This window comes from Phascolarctos cinereus, unplaced genomic scaffold (assembly GCF_003287225.1).
Source record: "Phascolarctos cinereus isolate Bilbo 61053 unplaced genomic scaffold, phaCin_HiC Scaffold_5;HRSCAF=322, whole genome shotgun sequence".
NCBI lineage: Eukaryota > Metazoa > Chordata > Mammalia > Diprotodontia > Phascolarctidae > Phascolarctos > Phascolarctos cinereus.
Window position 1 is genome coordinate 479,397,779 of NW_027555958.1, and position 15,198 is coordinate 479,412,976.

Consider the following 15,198-nt stretch of genomic DNA (forward strand, 5'->3'; position numbering starts at 1 on the left):
CCCTCCCCTGCAATGTTCAGTGTAGTGGTGACCACGGCTTAAAGCAGGGAGCCCTGAAAGAGAGTCCTCCCTTGGACACAGACCAGCTGCGTGACTCTGGTTAAGTCTCACAGCCACTCTGTGCCTCGGTTGCCTCATCTGTCAAATGAGGAGGTGGACTAAATGCCCTCTAAGATTCCTTCTGGCTCTAACTCTATTATTATCCTATGACTCAGTCTTGGACACTGCACCAGATAGGTCTGCCCAAATCGAGGGTGTACATCAGACTGCCCAGCTTTCTTCCTCATCTATCAGGACGCTAAGTGAATCAGCCACTTCCTCCCAAGGTTCCTGCCATTTCTGCTTCAGCAATCAGGCCTTTATTGGGCTCATTCAAGTCTAGAGCAGCAATTTCTCTTAACATTTTTTTCACTTTTTAAAAAATTCTTTTTAAAGAATTTTTCAAGAATTCATCAACTGTTTTTAACAGAGTGAATTCCAGTGATCAAACTGCTCCCATCACTACTGATAAGAACACTAACTCATTTTCTATGTTCCCTTTAGATTTGCAAAGACCTTTCCCCTCATGACCCATTGAAGTAATGCATTGAAGTAATTATTATCCCCATCTTACAGATGATGAGACAGAAGCTCTTTGATGTATCTATGATTTTGAGTCAGAGTTTTAACCCAAGTCTCCTGACTACAAATCCAGCGTTCTAGATTGTGGCTCCATGCCAGGATTATTATCTTTTTCCTGAGTATATCATCTATTTCCACTTTCTGATCATGGAATCATTACATACACCCCAAACAATACTTTTGTTTCTCTAATCATTGATACTCAACTAAAGCTCCAGCCTGCTTACTTTCCTCATCCATAGGTGTCTTCACAAATACAGACTTGATCTACATAGCATTTCCCCTTTGTCTTGTCTCTCTGTTTCTGCTGAATATTATTCCATTGCCATATTCCAGTCATGAATTACATCCCACCAAGTCTCATTGATGACTGTAAGGTTGGATTCACCTCCATGTGTTAAAATCTTTTATCCATTTTGCTTACTTTCCATATTCTGTTCATTCATGTGTAGAAACCAAAGACTATGGGTTTCAATGTCACCTTCTCAGATGTGGCTGTTCCCCTCCATTGTTATTCTTCTTTCTATGAGAGACCTGCTATTCTCTGTGGTCACTGGCTTGGGGTTTTCTTCTTCCCTTTATTTTTACATGATATCCTCTGTGCCAAGGACACGTGCAGCTAGGAATAAACATATTGCTGGTTGGGATGGGAATGGATGATGGTGATGATAGCGTGTGTATAGCACTTGAAAGTTGAGAAAGAACCACACATGCCATCTCATTCTCCAGTCATGTACTGAGGACGGGCTGAATCTCAAAGAAAAACCTTGTTTCTCCTCACCTGTAAGAGACAGAGGTTGTATTAAAAGGTATCAAGGAGTTCCTGGAGGGATAAGTGAGCTGAGATGTGGAGTTTAGATGAGGTTTTCAGCAGGATAGAGAAGAAACTAAAGGGGAAGGAGAGGGGTCTGGTCAGCCTGGCCACCAGGGCTGGAGCTGCCACAGCAGCCTGGTGGACCAAGGGTAAGGAAGAAAGAGGCAGAGCAGAAGATGATGTTGTTGGAGGTGGTCAGACAAGAGAGAAGGAGAGGAGATGGACTTAAGAGAGTAAAGAGGGATGGCCAGCCATGGCCATCAGCACCTTTGTCCATGAAAACAGTTAGGAACTGGAACTGCTGCTAGGGTGATAGACAGGCAGATAGATAGATGGATGGGTAGATAGATGGACGGATGGATAGATAGATGAGAGAGAGACAGATTATTAGGTGCTTACTCTGTACCAGCATTATGCTAAGCAAAGGAAATCTATATAAAACAAACAAGACAGTCCTTGCCCTGGAGGAGCTTACATTCTAGTAGGAAAGACAATGCATGAAGCTGGCAGTAGAAAGGGGGAGGAAGGAGTGCCCATGCAGGAGCAGAGTGAGGAGGCATCAGGAAGTAGCAAGGTAGCCTGGTTCCCAGCTCGATAAGCCAAAAGACTCCCCTAGCACAGCGGGGGGACCAGAAGGGAAGTCCTAGTTTCTGGTGGGATGGAGATGGTCAAACACTGGGGCCCTGGTGGAGAGACTTCAGGAAGTGGCAGTGATTGATGTGGTCCATCAGTACTGAACCTTCCCCTAACTGAGAATTCATTCATTCTAATGGGGAAGTGTCTCTTCTCCTCCCCACCCCACCCCCTTTCTGTCCTGGAGGACAGGCATCTAACTCAAAGTCTGTGGGGTTTTCCTGTTCTTGAAGTTGCTCATAAGTGCTGCCTTATTTAGGGCTTTAATGCCCCCCTTACTATAAATAATATGATCCATCATTGGTGATACTAAGGGATGTGTCTGGTTAAAGGGGCACAAAAGAAGGAAACTGGCCCTGGTCTTGGTATACAGGCTAAAGCAGATTGTTGGTAGATCAGAATAACTCTGGAGGGGTCAGGCCCTAAAAAATGATAGGAGAGAAAATTATTTCTCTTTTGTTCATTCTTACAAACATCCCAAGCAGATAAAAACCTAGATCTGGGATTTTTTCCATTGGGCAAAACAAGTCATTTTCTATTTCTGTCTGGTAGGAGGCTTTGCCCTGGGGTCGTATTTCTAACTCCAATGTTCCTCCCTCTTCCCATGGAATTTTCCACTAATTCTAGCACTGTCTTGGCTTGCACTTCCTTGAATGTCTTGACAACAGTCACGTCCACACAGACAAGTATAAAATTGAGGCAGCATTCCTTTCACAAAGATTTCTGTCTCTGCATCTGCAAGCTGTAGGTTTGAGGGGGGGGAAATGCCTTCTTTGCATGTGCATAGCAGGGAATGAATTGATTTCAGAATACCTGAGAAGTATATGTGAAGGGGTGGAGTGAAGGGCATGCCTAGAGAGCAGGAAAAAGAAAGGCTCTGCATCTGGCTGGTAATGCCCACATTACAAGGGTGGGAGCCAACAGGAGGGGCGAGCAGCCTCCTCTCCATTTTCAACCAAACAAGCCTCCAGTTGCTTACATAACACACCAAAAGTGACCTGGAGAGTCTCAAAATCGCTGAGTTAGAAGGAGCCTTGGCAGCCAGCTGGTCCCACCCGTGCATCCCTCTGAATCCCTCTTCAGCATCCCCTGAGTGGCCGGTCCTCCAGACTGTGCGTGCAGACCTTCTGCGAGGGAGAACTCGCTGTTTTCTGAGGCAGCCTGTTCCATTTGCAGTTGAGTCTGCTTGTTAGGAAGTATTTCCTCTTTGACACTTTCACTCACTTCTTTTGCTGTCATTCTCCCCTGTGGAAGAAAACAAAACAAGTCTAATTGTTCCTTTCCATGAGTCTTTCACGTACCTGGAGACAGCTGTGGGGTTTCCCCAGGGGCATCTTCTTCCCCCCTCCCCCAACATCCCCAGCTCCTTCAAATGATCTTCCTTCTGCATTGTCTTGAAGCCATCTACCATCCAGACTGCCTTCTTTGGGAGCGTTTCCGTCTTATTACCATCCTTCCAAAACTGTGACACTCTTAGAAACTGTTAGCTGAACACAGTACTCCAAATGTGGTCTGACCAGGGCAGCCGTTAGCAAAAGTATTGCCTCCATGGTAGTATTATATCCAGGGATGAGTCAGGGAGCGTTTAACAACAAGCCTTCCAGAGGAAGAATGTATTTAGGACATACCTTCAAATTTAAAACACATTACTATACTACTACCTATACTATTCCAATTGGTGGCCTCATCCCCAATCTCTGGGGATGCCATTGAAGACTTTCCAACTCACTGTAATAACAGTAATCATCTAATATTCATATAGCGCTTTAATGTTTACAAGAACTTTTACACAAATCCTCAGAACAGCTCTATCCATTTTACAAATGGGAACGTTGAGGCAGGGAGAAATGACTTGCTCATGTTCACAGATAGTAAACATCTGAAACAGGTTTTGAACTCAGTGATTCCTGGCTCTAAAAGTTTGGCTTTCTGTCTGTCAGGCCATCTTACTGCGTTATCATCTATGCTGTATCTCTCCGCGTTTCCCCAAAAGGTAACATGGGAGACTTTGCCAAATGCTTCACTGAAGCCTACGTAAGTGACAAGGGTACACCGAACTGATCAAGTGTGGGCAGGTGCTCTTTTCTCCTCTCCCTACTTATCTTGGGGAGCGACCCCTGTCAGCTGGGAGGTTCTTCCCTTCCCCCAAGGAAGCCATTGCTTCTCTGCAAGGGCAGAGAAAATGAAATCAAGACCCTCATGGTGTTGTAGAGATGGGAGAATAGGCTCGGGGGCTGGCGGTCAGTTCTGGACATGCCCTCAGCTGCCCTTGCTCAGTATTTGGGCTGTTCCCTGCCTCTGATACTTCGCACTCGGTCCTTCAGTGTCCTCACTCTGCCGTTTGGTCTCCTCCAGCACCCATGACTTCTATGTAACGTGGTCCAACTTGGTGCCTTTCCTTTTGTTCTCTGTAGCACCATCTTTACCTCCTCTAGAAGCACATCTGGGATTGTGACTAAAAAGTCTAAGTGCAGTGGTTCCGCTGTAACTGATGGAGAAAACAGTTTACTTGATAATAATCTTTGCTAATCTTTTTTTCATCTTTTCTTTTATTTGTATTCCTTCCATTTTCTTTCTTAATTAAATTTTCTTTTTTTTTCAATCATAGAGCATTTATTTTCTCTCCCCTGAAAAAAAGGAAGACAAACCTTTGTGAAAACAAATGTGTATAGTTGAGTAAAACCAATTCCCACATTGGCAATGTCCAAAAAAGGTATGTCTCATTATGTATATTACCCCCTCACCTCGAGGTTCCATCAAAAAGGGCAACAGCAAACAATGGAGGGGCTCAGGAAACCAGGAACATTAATGCATTGCTGCTGGAGTCATTCTGGAGCACCTAGAAACAGCTTTTTTCAGTTCAGTCTTCTCAAGTTCGTGATCATCCATCATCCTTCTTTTAAGATTTACAGAGGAACTTCTGTTTTAATCCAGCGTTGCCTTGGGTAGACAACCCTCTTCATTTGGCAAATAGGAAGGAGGTCTACTGTTTGCTCAAAAAGGCAGCTGGTGAGGCAGAGGCTAGAGCTCTGGACCTGGAGTCTGGAAGACCTGGGTTCGAGTCCAGCTTCAAACACCAGCTGTGTGACCCTGGGCAAGTCACTTCCCTGCTGCCTGGCTCAGTTTCCTCACCTGTAAAATGCACTTCTCCCTGCCTCAGTGTCCCCATCTGTAAAAAAAAATTGCACCTACCTACCAGAGTTGTTGTAAGGATCAATGAGATGATATTTGTAAAGCACTTTGCAAGCCTTAAAGAGCTGTAAACAAATGTTAGCTTTTGTTCATATTATTCCTAGAATTGGGTCTCCTTGTGGAGGCCATGTCTTTGTAGCAGTTAGGCTTCTGGCTAAGATGAGCATTGTCCACATTGCCTAATTGAGCTCCAAATAACGTTGGGGAAGGGGGCCCTTAGCTCTGCTTACTCAAGCCTGGGCACCTGAAGGAATGCAACTCGTGATGTGGAGCCATCCTGATGCAGCTCTGCCCGCTCTGGGCACCCTCTATTACCTGCCTTGGCTTCCATTGCCTGCACATTTTCAAAATCTGAGCTGATCGATAAGTTCTCTGTGCATCCACAACACTCAACGACAAACAGAACATGTTGTATTTGATCCTGGGAGTGAGAAGGAGCCGCTGAAGTTAATTTGGTGGGGGAGGTGACATGTCTGGACCTGAGCTTTAACAAAATCACTTTTGTGGCTGAATGGAGAATGGACTGAATGGGGGAGACTGGAGGCAGGGAGACGCACCCCCATCCACCCCCAGCAACAATCAAAGTCATCCAGGTGTGAGATGATGAGGTCTGTTCCCGGGTGGGGGCTGTGTCAGAGGAGAGAGGCAAGGGGTTTTGGGGATAAACGGCAGATGTGAAATCACCAGGCCTTTGCAACATATTGGACATGGGAAGATAAAGATGTTGAGGAGTCCTGGATGACTGGGAGGTTGTGAGCCTAAGGAACGAGGAGGATGGGGGTGGCCTCCAAAGTAATAGAGAAGGTGAGAGGAGAGGAAGGTTTAGGGGAAAGACAATGAGTTCCATTTTGGACAAGTGGAGCGTAAGATGCCTACCGAACATCTAGTCTGAGATGTCTGAAAGGCAGCTGGAGATGGGAGATTGGAGGACAGCGGAGAGATAGATAGGGCAGGAAAGTTAGATTTGAGAATCATCAGCATAGATATGGTCATTAAATCCATGGGAGCTGATGAGATCCCCAAGTGAAGTAGTACAAAGGGAGAAGAAAAGAGGGTCCAGGACAGAGCCCTGGGGGACACCCTTGGTTAGAGGAAGTGATCTGGAGGATGGGCCAAACAGGCAGAGGAAAACAAGGAGGGAAGAGATTATCAGTGAGGAGAGAGTGATTGACAGTGTCAAAGGCCCCAGAGTGTCCTAGCTCCCCCAAAGGGGAAGAAGGTAGAGTCCTGGGTCCACAGAGAAATGAGTTTAACAACAATTCTGAAGCTTAGCCTGTAAACACTGAGAAAAGAAAGCAGTATATACTCACATCACTGAGGATTTACTAGGAACAAGTCTTCTCAAACTGATTTCATTTCCTTCTTGGATAGGGTGTCTAGACTGGCAAATTAAATAGACTGGATCTGAATTGAGCAAGGTACCAGACAGAACTTTTCATGAGGGCCCAATAGAGGAGATGAAGAGATACAGGCCAGGGAGAAAACACTGGGCTTCCTTTGAAACAGCGATCAACTGTTTGGTGAGCTAACAAGCGTCCTTTACTAAGGGTGGGAATAACAGGGAGACAGATGTTTGGGAGGCATATTTCAGAAGAGATTTGCAGCTCAGGTAAGGGATGGAAGCAGGTGAGCTCTTCTTCCTTTCTAGCTCTGAAATCCCAAGGTTTCAAAGCAGAAAATGCACTTTTTCCTGATACAGAAGCTTTTCTTGCTCTTCTTTGCCATGATACATATATGTATGTGTGCATATATGTACACATACATAAACATGCATATGTTTGTACAGACATATATAAAATAAAATATATATAAATGTATCTCTCTATGTATGAAATAATGTACAATTTAACTTGTTTTTTGTCTGACCTACTCATCAGTGTATAGAAAATTCCCTCTACTGACCCCCAAAGGCAACTCATCTCCAAGAGTGTCCTGGGTCTCTAAGAAGTTAAGGGACCCATCTATGCCAGCAAATGTCCAGGATAAGACCTGAAATGAGATCTTCCTTTTTCCACAATGCCCCCCTCCCCCATTCTCCCCCAGCTTTAATTATGATTCCAAAATAAAACAAAGTAAGCAAAATTGTTTTCACTATTATAGAATTCTCTGCAGTCACTCAATGATGGGAGAAATGTGCCCTTAATGAATTAAGCTCCATTGATATCAAATTTGATGGGAGGACTTTTTTAGAAGACAAAAAAAAGCCCTCCATCTATTTTCATTTGGGAAAAGTGATTTTTTCTACTGTTAAAAAAAATGGGTTAGGTGGGGTGTTTCCAGCTTGTTTTTACAAAGCTGTACTCAGCCCAACCTGTCACTCAAAGGGAACTTTGGCTATGGGGCAGGAAAGCTGATGTGGGAGGGAATCTTGGAGAGACCTTTGGAGGAGGATCAGGCCTGACCCTCCTCCTAGTCAGGGCCTCTCCACAACAGCTGCCAGCCAGGCCCTGGCTGAGTGTTAGCCACATTCCAAGGCAGCTCCTTCCCTCTGGGGATGGTTCACAGTCCCAACGCGGCTGAGTCAGCCAAGAAGCGACGATGGTCTCCAAAGACAGATAAAATAGGCAGGACCAGGCACAAATTGTCTTCTCTCTTGACATCATGTCAAGGGTTCCATCTTAAGGAGAGGATATCGCCTTCTGCTGCAGACTTGGTAGATGTCATAGCAAGTCTTCTTGGACAAGATTCAATTCAATTCCATCCAATGTTCATTTAGAAATGACTTTGTGCCAAGCCCTGCCTGGGCACTAAATGCCAAGCCTCCCCTCAGAGAGCTTACATGGGGGGAGGGGCTACAAAATGTACACAGATCAGTAAAAACAAATATACACAAAATAAAGATGAAGAAATTGTCTGGGGGGGGGTGAGAGGGAGAGGGAGGGATGGAGAAAACTGATTACTGGTGAGATGCCCCTGTACCGAGCCTGGAGGGAAGCTGGGGCTGCTTCCAAGATGTGAAAGTGAGGAGGGATAGTGCTCTGGGCATGGGGGACAGCCTGGGCAAAGGCAAAGAGGAAGGAAATGTGATGGCTCATAGGGAAACGACAGGTGACTCGGCATGCAGGAGGGTTGGGGTCAGTCAAAGGAAATCCGTCAGGAAGCCACATTGCAAAGGGCTTGAAGTGCCAAAGAGAGTCATATGTCCCACCATGGCAGGGGACATTCATGATCCCTCACTTTTCTGTGCCCCCAAATGGGAATGTCTTGGCAACGGTCAGGACAACGATGCCTAACCCAGTCTTTCCTTCTTCTTCAAGGTGGTCCTGGCTCTGGCAAAGGGACCCAGTGTGAGAAGTTAGTCCAGAAATACGGCTTTACGCACATCTGTGCCGCTGAGCTCCTGAGGGACGAGCTGGCCTCGGCATCAGAGAGAAGCCTGCTGATCAGGGAGCCCCTGGAGTGCGGAGACCCGCTGCCCGTGGTAAGCCTCCCCCTCAGGGCCAGGCGCAGGCAAAGCGAACAGAGGCCCATGCGACTTGGGCATCGGAGCTGAGAACCACGTGATGCGTTCTGCTTTAGGTCCCCAGGTTCGGAGGGTACCCCCACCCAACACTCCTGCCTCGATCAGCAGCTCTGTCCTAGGATGGGAAGAGATTGGGCTTCAAAGCCCAGCTCTGTATGATAGGGGCAAGTCCCCAAGGGCCCGCTCCTGGCCTCAGCTGTGGAATGAGGTGGTGGCATTAAGGGACTCTAGGCCGCTTCTCTAATCGATGATCCTTTGAACCGAATCAGAGTAGGATACCTTGACGGAACAAAGCCAATGGCTTCAGTAAGACACTAAGATACAGACTTGTCTTTCCTGAAGACTAGTTCTCCTGGGGGCGGAGGTGGGGGGGTGCTCCCTGGGACACCACCGGGCCCTGAAGGGGGCGGAGCCTCTACTCCTCAAGTTTGCTTACAGCCTGCCATTCAGCTGGTCAGTGGCTTCACTTTAGGAGGAAGGGGGAGGGGGGTCCTAGGGTGGTGACCCCCAGGAGCAAAGGCTGCTGGGTGAGCACAACCTCTTCTTAGGAGCAGCTCACGTGAAGGACACCACCATTCGGACTTCTCTTGTTCTGTGCAATCCCAGAATACTCAGACCTGCCCTGACAGGAGTTGCCAGGGGCCTGGGTGCTGGGCTAAGGTCTCTACAAGGGGAGACATCACTCTCCCTGCCTTGGCACTGAAGCCGATTCACTTCCCAAGACTGGTCTCTCCCCTCTGCAATCCATCCTGCTCACAGGAACCAAAATGATTCACTAGGTCACCAGCTGACCACGTCACTCCTGGGTGGCTCCTTATTGCCTTCAGGGCAAAATAGAACCTCTTCTACCTGGTGCTAGGCTGTGCAGGGTCTTTCTCTTAGGGTCCTCCTTCCCCCCCCAACCCCAAACTCACCCCTTACACACCTCAGCAGCAAGGGCTGCTGGTATATACCACCCTGCCCAGCTCATAAAGGTGTCTGGAGTAGAATTAAAGTCTGGCTTAACCCTCCAAGCTGAAAGACTTGTCCAGCTCCAGGCTTCAAGTCGATGATGATAATAGCCCTTCAAGGGTTACAAGGTGTTCATCATCCCTATCTCCTAGATGAGGAAACTAGAGGCTCAGAGAGGGTAAAGACGTGCCCTTGGCCACACAGATAAGACTTGCCAGAAGCTGGCTGCTATCCCAAACCCCACCCTCCAAAGTTGCCTCTTACTTAGACTGGGGCTGACCAATGTTCCCCAGGAGGGGCCTTTGTCAGAGGTTCCCTAAAGACCACATGTCTAGACAACCTTCTCTGATCTCCTCCCTTTCCCCCAGCTGTTAGTGAATTCTCTGCCCTCCCACGTTCCCTAGATCCCTGCTGTGCCCTGATCACTCCTGAGTTTACTGGGCACCCACCTCCGAAGCTTCCCTACGGCAGGGCCTGCCCTTGCTTGTCTTCGTATAGCACCTGGCTGGAGGTAGGCATATCAGAGATCTGTGGAGTTTAGGTGTCCTGAAAGCTGGCCTCCCCCAAACTAATCTCCTATTCTTTATTATAATCTGGTCTGCCTCTCCTCCACGCACTCTTGTGGATGAGCCCAGGTGAGCAGACCCCCTTCTCAGGGACACCCCTCCCTTTCTCATGTTCAAGGCCTTCTCTTTGGCACAGGGCATCATTCTGGAGCTCCTGAAGGAAGCCATGGCTGCCCACCTGGGAGAAGACATGAAGGGGTTCCTCATCGAGGGCTATCCCCAGGAAGTGAAGCAGGGTGAAGAGTTTGAGCGCAGGGTGAGGTCCTGTTATGTACATTTTTCATTACACTAACTCCTGCAGGGTGGAATGATCCAGAAAGACTCTAGGAAGGTGACTTCTGCCTGGGTCTCCTCCCTATGGAACCCAAGGCCTGGAGCCTTGGGCTAAGCACCAGCCTGGACTCCCAGGCACTGGGTCTGTCTCTAGCTTGACTATGGCTTGTCTATATGAATACACCAATGTAGGAAAATACAGGAAGGCAGGAGTCCAGCTTCCCCAGCAGAGTGGATTTGAGATCAAGAGCCACCAATACATTGTTGACAAGCATTCACGCAGGATTCAGCCGGCGGGCTGGGTCGCAATCTGTGTATTAGTCATGATTTCAGCCCAGGCCACAGGAAACACGGGTGCAAGCAGGGAAATGATTTTATGCTTGAAGGCCCCATTCATGACAAACCAATATTAGCGCTTAATCCTAAACAGCACAGCACCTAAAGGAAGAAATAGTGAAATGCTAATTGTGGAGGACCTCTGTGTAATCCTGTCAGACCTGGACAAACCTAACCAAAAACAAAGAAACAAACAAAAAACCCAAGAGGTACCTGAACAGACTTTTAGAAAGAGTAGAGGTAACAGATATCTGGTAAATACTGAATGGGAACAAAGAGGAGTGTATGTATTTCTCAACTGTGCATGACACCTGTATAAAAAATGATTATGTACTGGGGCACAAAAACTTCACAAACCAATGCAGAAAAGTAGAATACTGACCACACCTTTGCTGACCATAGTGTGATAAAACTGCATTCTTTAAAGGTATTTTGAAGAAATAATTTAATATAACTGGAGACTAACTTGATTCTGAAGAAGTGGTGGTTGGAGAGCAAATCATAAACATAACAGAAAATGTCATAAAAGAAAATTACAATGAAATGTACCAAAACTTATGGGATATAGCTAAAATGCTCCTTAGGGAAAATTTTGTATTTCTAAGTGCTTTCATCAACAAAAATTGATGTCTAGCAGAGGATAGCATTTATTTCATGCCCACAAAAGAGGCAAAGCCTTCATGGGCTTCTATGAGCAGACTAAATATACACAGAGCACCCACAGGAGCCCATAAACTCCCCTTGGAAGGGAACCGAATTTGGGATTCCCAGAAGATGGTACCGTATAGTCCAGTGAATCTCTTGCCTTTTACACGACTCCTCTTGAAATCACTGTGCTGCTGAAGAGACCCACACTGAGAAACAGTGGGAGGAGGAGTTTTCTGCACTGTGGTCTTGTGGCTACATTTCCTTATTGATCTTCCTTCAAGTGTGAGGGTCACACAAGCATCCTCTTCTCTTGCCAGGCAGCGTGTTCATCAGGCACTCCCTTCTTCTCTTGGAGAAGACCACATCTCCAACTCTCAAATGTGGGGTCACTTTTGAACTGGGAGTAGTTCTTGGGGCTGCTCCCATCATTACCACCTAAGGAATCTCTGACCAGAAGTCTGGAGCCCGGGACTGGCTAATCCCTCTTATTCCAACTAGAAGGCAAGGGTTGAGAAGTAACATAGGTCATGATGGCTCCCATCAGGCTTGCTGGCCAGTCCAGGCAGACCCTGCGTGCTTCTGCCCCAAGGCAGAGACTGTCTATGCACAGGCTTCTCCCACAAAACAGTCCTAGGGCTCAGAGTAATCCAGTTCATAACTCCAAGGGTCTAACATACTTCATGCAATGAGTACCTGGGGAACAGAGCTTTCCTGCAGACTTTGCTCTGGGGAAGTCTCTGAAGCTGCTTCCTTATGGTTTTCTTATCCAAGTCTCACATTTGCCTTTATCTTTTCCCCTTTCAATCAGAAAAACAAAACAAAACAAAACAAAAAACCTCATCCAAATCTGAAAGGGGCACACCCCTCCACTGAGGATTGTCATCCACAAGCCCGCTCTCTCCCCTAAGACATAATCCAACCTGCTCTCTCCCTTGACCTTGTAGCCTGGATGAGCAGGCATGTGCCAGGCATGTGCCAGGCTGCTTTTTTAAATCAATGGGTGAGAAAGTAGCTGCTTTTTCAGAAGAAGCTCAGGTTGTAGAGAAAGAACATTTTGAAAAGAAGTTTGGAAATATTCCCATCACTATGTGACTTCGTTGATGAAAACCACACATTTATCTCCTACAAAAACTCTCACACCTGCATATGGAAAAACTTGAAAACAGTATTTTCTAACTTGTTTAAAAATCTTCCAAATGGAGAGTTTCAGTGGGCTTTGGACCCACGTGTTAAAAATGTAAAAGTGCAACACCCTACAAATAGTTTGTGAGAGACAAATTTCAACACAAATCCTTCCCTGATTTGTAGGAGGGACTGATAAAAGAATATGATTTAGTAAACATAGTAAATGATGAAATTCTTCCATCTGACTCTGTATTTTTGTGATTTACCTTCTTCAGTTCTGACAGCTGTTGTATAGTTTTTAACTTTTTATTTGAATTTATTTAAATTTTCTTATTTTTATTAATTTCAAATTAAATTTTGAATAATTTTTATTTACATTTGTTATTTAAAATAAGGTTCAAAAAAATTTTAAAACAAACTGGATGTAAAACCTGACATTCAAATCACTACATACCAAGTATTAAAAATATGATTTTCAAAAATAGAGAACAATTAAATTGCTCTCACTGAAAAACATTGATTTTTTTTTTATGAGAATGAAGAGACAAAGAACTATCGGTGGTCCTCACAGGGCATTCCCCCTCCCCCCCGCCTCTGAGTCACAGGATTTCAGAGCTACAAGGGACCTCTGTGGCCATCACAGGCCGCAGGAGGATCATTCCCGGATGGAGAATTGAGGTGCCCTGCTCTGCCTCCCCAGATTGGAGAGCCCCACCTGGTGATCTGCATGGAGTGCTCAGCCGACACCATGACCAAGCGGCTGCTCCAGAGGAACCCGGATGACCGCCCTGAGGCCATCACCCAACGCATCCAGACCTACTACCAGGCCTCAGTGGCAATGACTGCTCACTACGAGAAGAATGCCCAGTTATACAAGGCGAGTCTAACCCTTCTCTCTGGGATGGGCTGATGGCTTTTTCCTCCAAGATGGTGGTGGTGGGAGTGGCGCGAGGAGAGGAGGGATGAATGGATGCAGGAAAAGTTGAGAATTCTTTGTAGCAGTCTGGTACCAGAGTCAGAGCTGGACTTGGACTCTAGAGGTCCTCAGTTTCCCTATCTGGAGACTGAGGATAACAATGGCTCCTACCTTCTGGAGGGTTATGATGTTTGTAAAGTGCTGTGCAAACCTATACTCTCTACCTACATGCTGATATCTGGTATTGAGCCCAGCTCCTCACACACCAAGGCGGGCTCGCTCTCCATCTGGTCCCGTGCACAGACAGGTTTTCCCCTTTTCTCTTCTTCCTTTCGACCAAGTTAGAGCCAAAGCTCTAACGTCACACAGCTCCTTACTGGACAGGGTCTTACTTTCCAGAGATGCTCAGCTGAAAATGGCTTCTCTAAATCTCACCAAGAAAAAGACACAGATCCAGAGGTTGACCCACTGGCCACTAGTGCCTCTTCTGTCCAATGAGCGTGTGGAACGGTGTCCCGTGAAGTCATTTCTAGGGTTCTATGAAATTCTGTGTAATAGAAATGTCTGGACCAGTTTGCCTTTAGGGCATCGACAGACAACCACAAAGGCAGCTTCCCTCCAGTGAATCGGGGCTCACTGCGGATGGGGAAGTAGTGATCACTAAGGGACAGCGGCTAGAACGCTGGGCTCAGAATCAAGAAGACCTGGGTTCCAATACTGCCTTTGACACCTAACCCCTGTGTGACCCTGGACAAGGGACGTCACCACGCTGGGCCTCAGTTTCCTCATCTGTAAAATGAGGCCATTGCCCACAGTGGCCTCTCAGCTCCCTTCTGGGTCTTAGTCACAGTCTCTAATCCAGGCCCTGCCTCCAAGCGTCCTTACTTCAGATTGAACACACTCCTTGGGCTCAGCTAGTTACCTGACTCCAGGGCCTCTCCTGTGGTATGTATATACACAGGACACATGGAGAAGGAAATAACTAATCCTTGTGGTCATGACCAAGACGTTCTTGCGAAGAACAGGGTCTGGCTTCTTCTCCCCTAAGCCTGCCGGGCATATTCCCCAGCATCTGACGAGGTCCTCAGGTAGCAGGGCTTTCTCTGCTCTCACAAGCACTAATCTTTGTCTCCTCCATCTCTCCCCAGCATGGGACCCCCACACCTGATCCCCCATTCTCTAATCCCTTGGCTACCCAACATCTCACAGAGTTAGCACACCTCACTTACCTGAGTTCAAGTCCTACTTTAGACACTTCCTGCTGTGTGACCCTTTGCAAGTCCCTTAATGGCTGTTTGCCTCAGTTTCCCCATCTGCTAAATGGGGACAAGAACAGCACCTACCTCCCAGGGTCATGGGTAGAGCACTGGTAGGGACCTCAAGGGCCATCTTGCCAATCCCCTCATGCCACAGATGACCCCTAGAGGCTAAGTGACTTGCCCAAAGCCACACATTCATTAAGCATCAAAGGAAGAATTGCCCTAAGGGCAGCGCTCATCACTGGACTGCACTGCCTGTCCTAATACAGTCTCCATAGTATAACCACATGATGTTGGTATTGGAGGCCTCCCTGAGGACTGGGGCCATTCCCAAGGAGCTGAGCTTCCAGGGGCAGCTCTTCCTGGCTCCTGGTCCCATGGTCATGGGTGCAAGCACACAA

The 15,198-nt window shown here is 46.9% G+C and overlaps 1 protein-coding gene across 3 annotated transcripts in view; it reads left to right on the forward strand.

The window, feature by feature from the left end:
* AK5 (adenylate kinase 5) overlaps positions 1-15,198 on the forward strand; it is a 220,621-nt gene that overhangs the window by 199,710 nt on the left and 5,713 nt on the right. For 2 of the 3 annotated variants that reach the window (XM_020968537.2, XM_020968539.2), the window contains exons 11-13: positions 8,518-8,681; positions 10,377-10,496; positions 13,323-13,499. In XM_020968537.2, coding sequence (XP_020824196.1) covers positions 8,518-8,681; positions 10,377-10,496; positions 13,323-13,499 — 461 coding nt within the window. The remainder of the gene's footprint in view (positions 1-8,517; positions 8,682-10,376; positions 10,497-13,322; positions 13,500-15,198) is intronic. The other variant, XM_078156725.1, reaches the window with a different exon arrangement.